The 5,314-nt window shown below is 33.3% G+C and overlaps 1 protein-coding gene across 19 annotated transcripts; it reads right to left on the bottom strand.

Moving 5' to 3' along the window:
* Window positions 1-240: 240 nt before the first annotated feature.
* On the bottom strand, window positions 241-5,062 carry LOC107841168. 19 transcript variants are annotated; one of them, XR_007046623.1, is made up of 6 exons: window positions 4,482-5,062; window positions 4,037-4,297; window positions 3,579-3,662; window positions 3,450-3,497; window positions 3,304-3,368; window positions 241-498 (listed from the first exon to the last, which is right to left on the bottom strand). XR_007046623.1 is itself a non-coding variant. In XM_016685169.2 (6 exons), exons 2-6 carry the CDS (start codon window positions 4,093-4,095, stop codon window positions 1,224-1,226), a joined length of 450 nt encoding a protein of 149 aa, XP_016540655.1. In that variant the 5' UTR covers window positions 4,096-4,297; window positions 4,398-5,049; the 3' UTR covers window positions 241-1,223. The 19 variants fall into 19 exon arrangements, 10 of the variants coding, with proteins under 10 accessions (XP_016540655.1, XP_047254701.1, XP_016540659.1 ...); XR_007046621.1 differs by having other exon boundaries at window positions 4,398-5,045; XR_007046633.1 differs by having other exon boundaries at window positions 4,224-4,297; window positions 4,398-5,044.
* Between the last annotated feature and the right edge of the window lie 252 nt (window positions 5,063-5,314).

Below are 5,314 nucleotides of genomic sequence, written 5' to 3'. Positions count from 1 at the left end.
GGGTCTTATGCAAAGGTTGTTTTTATCTATATCAACAGTTAATTATACTATTGCAACGATTTTATGATTAATGCTACAATATTTAGCGACATTTTAAATGTGCTATCACAACATTTACAAACTGTTGCTATAGCCTTACTAGTGTAACTGAATTTTCCATAGCAACGGTTCTAAGTTGTTATTACAATAATTTAATTTAATTTGCTGGAAAAATATGTAGCCCTGCAGTGACACTAATAATTACCAATAAAGTCAAATACATGATCAAAGCAATAATAAGAATTACAAAACAGTTATCAATGTTCATCATCAAAATTGTATATCCAAAATATAAGCTATCCATAGTAATCAATATCCATTAAACTAGAAAATAGTAAATTACGACATAAGTTTCATTGTGTTGTCGATTTCAAAAATGTCCTAGAACAAGTTACAAAAACCATCTAAAATCTTCTTAAGGTTTTTCAATGTTCTCCTCATTCGCTTCATTTTCTCCACCTACAGAAAAAAATCCGTGCCATTAATCTTTGTCAATGTTTTCCTCAATGTAAGATTGTTTCACATTGTTGTCGCTGTGCACATGACCTTTTTCAAATGCAAATGCCTCAACAAGACAAATATTAAGCAATAAAGCCACTACAAAACTTAATCAAAATAAAATTGCAAGTAGTTACACCAAATCCACCATATAGTAGGACTAAGTTGCCTAAAACTTTCCTAAATACATGTTTGACTTTAAACTAATCTACTTACATGTTTTGGGATCCTTTTTCTAATTACTGTTAATATGGTCGCCCAATTTCTTTCGACTAAATGCACCCATGCCAGCAGTTGGGTGACTGAATTATAAAATTCATTTTATTTATCTTCTTCTGTGTCCTTAAACTCATTATTTGGTGAAGAAAATTACAAGTGTTGAAGTTAGTAATGTTGAGCTCTATTCTCTGATGCCGGTCAGGTTCTAGCAGATGAAATCAATGTAAAAGGTTTGTTTAGACATGGAAAGGCTAGGTCTATACGTACTTGGACAGACTAATGCAGCTCGTGAGGTTCTAGAGAGGAAATTGTAGATTGCACAATAAAGAACGGGGGAAAGGTACTGTCTATTAATGGCACTTTCAGCAACCAGAACAAAGTATTGAACATTACTTAAATAACAGAGAATTTCACAAGCAAACAGAAGTCGAAGAAGAAGAAGATGAGACAAAAACTTAGAACAAGTACTAACCTTCAGTTTGTTCTGATAAACAAGAACGAGCACAAAATGCAAGCAGGTCAGGGTCAAGTTCTAGTGATAGTACTTTATCACTTACCGAGTAACACCAAAAGCTAAGACCACTGCTTGCTTCAATTCTGGGTAACATGTGCTCGTGTGCTACAACAGTAACTTTTGCTTCAACAGCAAGATAGCTGGGGAACACATGCACCCATAAAACTAGATATGATTCCAGTATGATATGAACTGGCCAAATATCTATGGTCAACTTTCAAATCGTTGCTCAATCTTGCAACAAAAACGAATTTAAATGCTGATCACAGTGAAACTTTATCTTATAATTGATATCTTCAAATAAATTTTGCAAGTACAATCTAATGGCTCGAGCTCTTCCCTCGTTTGTCTGCAACAACCATTATAAAGGAAAAAAGAAAAAAAAAGAAAAGAAAAAGATGTTTCCTGGTGGAAGATTTTGTCACGTAACTAATTTTATTATTCCCAAATTATTTAACACACTCCTTAAATGTCACATTTTTTCGCTATTGTACATTTCAAATAATACAAAAGATAAGTAACATCGGTATTCATCTCACATCTTCATATCAAAATTTGAATTAACACATTTCTCTATAATTTATTTTGAACTTATTGCTAACAAAGTCTAACATAATAACATATATCAAATTTCTATACACAATTCATCCACTATTTTAAACATGTCATGCAACTTGGGTAAAAAGAATAAGTCATATAAATGATATCATGTAACGATAATTGATTAAAAAAAGCTTCACTAATCTCTTGAATAATCTTTCGCTGCTTGATTCCATCACTTGCTTCCATGAAACTAAAAAGAGTAGAAACTTTTGATTACTAAAAGTCCCAATATTTTTTACACACATTTGTTGCTGTATGAGTATTGAACTTGGGCAAGATTAAGTTTGTTTTTCCCTTTTATTAAAGTCGAAATTAATTTTCAAAACTTCAGTAAGAGTTTCCCTATCTTAGGAACATGTATCCTCCTATGGTAACCTTAATTATCGATAATTCATTGGGAAGACTGAAGATCGCCCTGAGGCAACCTCAAGACGTTGTTGTGAAAGGCTCGTTAAGGCGCACCTCAAGTAGAGGGTGCTTCCCATCTCTTAAGTTGTGGTTCAATGTAGGCAAGGCACTAAGATTGCACCTCATTCCCCATGAGTTCTATCTTGAATTAAGCGGTACTAAGAAACAAATTCAAGTTGTATTACTTGTTAAGGAAAACATTATGAATGAGTTTGTAACTTTTCGAATTACATATACATTTTTATTTTTTCCCTTCAACTGGATTTTTTTTAACTAAAACCTGCACTTCAATTCCCCTTTGCGCTTGAAGTCTCAACAGCTCTGGGGCACTTCTTAGAGCTTTTCACCATTGAATTGCTGTCTCCAGAAGTTCTCATCTTCTAAGTAATATATCTAATTGACATTTAACAAAAAGGGAAATAATTTCGCATTGTGCACGTAGTTAAAAAATTCCCAAGTTACTTTCTTAACCTATTACTTTATGGACGAAGTTTGCTAGCTCGCTTAGACAATTTGTTAAGCTCAAGATTTCTGGGAAAAAAAAATTCTGTCCTCAAGGAAAGCTTTGTAGAGCTCCCAAGCTTACTAAGAGTTGGTTATATCCTTATCAATAGAGCTCTATATACACAGAGACACTAAAACTCTCATTCCTATGTAGGCAAAGTTATTATTCGCGTAGTTTGTGAACCACTACAATAGTGTCGAACATTACAACGTTGGACATTACAATGGAGACACTAAAGGCGTACATTTATAGCTTGAAAGAATCGACTATATATTTAAAGTTTTGGGACTGAAAACTACACTAAGAAATAGTTGAATTGATCAATCAGACATCAGACCACTTTCTACCCACTTTACTCTATATATTTGGGTAGCCATATTTCGATAATGAATAGTAAAGGAACTGTCCACATATAAAATTCAAGAACTTCCCTTAAAATTGATATCCTATGAAATATCAATTAAAGTAAGATGGCTAAATAGCTAAAGCTAAAGGTAAATTATGAGAAGTAACTTACGATATCTTAGCTTCATCATCAAAATTTCCCAGTGACAATTGCATTATCATAGGAGAGAGATCTTTCTGAATATAAAAAAGAAAAATGTAACTAAGGTGACGTGAAACCACTATTACAATATATCAACGAAATCTAGCAATAGTCACCTGGATATCTTCCGTACTGGCGTCCGAATGGCTAGAATCCAAGAAAATCTAAGAAAATATAATTCACTCCGTCAGAGTTTTAGAAAGATAATATAATAGTAAAACAAGTGTGTTTTAATGAACAAGTACCATTATTAGACGAGCAGCATTGGAGCTTTCAACAACTACCCATTGTACTTCTTCTAAAGAAAACAACCATTCACAAGCTCGAGCCTGAAACCTAAGCATCAGTTAAGTTCTTATATGTCTCAAAAACAGACTAATGAACTATGATCTAAGAACATAGTATCACAAAATGTATCATTAAAATTAGGTCCACAGTCCTAATTTTCTTTTTTTACTTTCATTTAACATAACTTCCCCAAACTATTGGTAGTGTAAACAACAATGTTAGGCAAATAACAAGTACATGATTAGGAATAAAGAAAACTACCTCCAACATGAAACTGTTCAAAAAGAGACAAAAAGAGGCCAACAATTTACTTACTAAAATACAATTATAACATACACATTCATAGGCCAACTTACACCCTGCAAAAATATATAGCGATTTAACAAGTAACTTGATAAAAGTGGAGCAAACAAACCTTTGGAACAAGAAACACAACATAATCATATGTAAAAGGTCTAAAGTCCTTGCGGGCATCAAGAAGCACAGATCTGTAACAGAATAGGGAAATCCCAGGTTCACCTAAACTAAGCTGAATTCTATGATTTGGACTAAGCTTTGCCAGATTTCTCTCAACTCTGATTTTCAAGTCTTATAGTGCATACATTATATCAGAACCACTGGAATAATCTGCACATATTTTATTTTCTTCTTCAAGTGCTCGAAAGAGTCCGTGTACCTGTAGAGTAAAAAGGATAGCATCCCAATATCTCATCAAGTGTAGAGCATTCTTAGTGAGACAACAACTAAAAATATTAGAAGAGGATGAAAACCTTTACCTAGATCTTTGGACCACCTAAGGATGTCTGATCTACAGTATTTTCTCAGAGATATCAATGTTAACAAAATCCAAATATACTAACCTTCAAAGTTGTTTCTTCACTTAAAATGTCACCAATTGAACACAAACCCTAGAATATTTTAGATTTCACAGATTCGAAGAAACCCCCAAAATCCAAATTTTCTCTGATTTTCTTAAACCCCCAGTATTTTCTCAGAAATATCAACAATTTAGTCCTCTCTTTAAGCGTATTAAGGTGACGAATGATAGCATACACACTTCAGCGGTTGTGCATCACAACAGATAGGAGAATCATGGTGGGCAATTTCATCTTGAGCAATAATTTGAGATGTAATTTCTTTGTAATTTCAGAACCAATTCGCAGGATAGGTATTCACAGTGAGAGAAAATTGGAGTATAGTGAGAGAAATTTAGGGGTATAGTAGTACTGAAGCTTCTCGTCTTTTGATTTTCAGTGGGTGAATGAAAAGTGGCGAAAAAGAGATTGTAACCTTTTGTTTTTTGCGGGTTTAGGAAAATAAGGTGGAAAAAATTAGAGGGATTTAATAAAGTGGAGGAATTTAATAACTGTTGCATTTAATAAATAAGTGTTGCAATAGACTCTGTTATGACAAGGATTCTCAAGTTGTTATATGGATGGCTGTTGCAATGGTTATAAATCAGTGGCAACAGTTATATTACTAAGTTGTGGCATTAGAATCAAACTTTATGGTAATGATTGTAATCATTGATATAGACTATCTATAGCAATTTTTGAATCGTTGCTAAAATATTTGTTGCTATAGACCCAATTTTTGATAGTGCCACTTGGGATACTTAGTCCCTAAATGATATTGACTTGGCTGAAGTATTAAGGAGAGACTGGGATGATGCACGGGAGAATTACAAACCGAA

This window comes from Capsicum annuum, chromosome 1, assembly GCF_002878395.1.
Source record: "Capsicum annuum cultivar UCD-10X-F1 chromosome 1, UCD10Xv1.1, whole genome shotgun sequence".
Lineage (NCBI taxonomy): Eukaryota > Viridiplantae > Streptophyta > Magnoliopsida > Solanales > Solanaceae > Capsicum > Capsicum annuum.
This window is presented reverse-complemented; position numbering and strand designations above follow the sequence as displayed.

What these genes read in the sequence shown, in the direction of transcription:
- LOC107841168 (XM_047398730.1), bottom strand. Translation starts at nt 4,333, where the DNA reads ATGAGATATTGGGATGCTATCCTTTTTACTCTACAGGTACACGGACTC. An exon ending in ATGCTGCTCGTCTAATAATG is followed by an intron (nt 3,498 to 3,578) that starts GTACTTGTTCAT and finishes ATATTTTCTTAG; the next exon opens with ATTTTCTTGGATTCTAGCCA. An exon ending in CCAGTACGGAAGATATCCAG is followed by an intron (nt 3,369 to 3,449) that starts GTGACTATTGCT and finishes TTTTATATTCAG; the next exon opens with AAAGATCTCTCTCCTATGAT.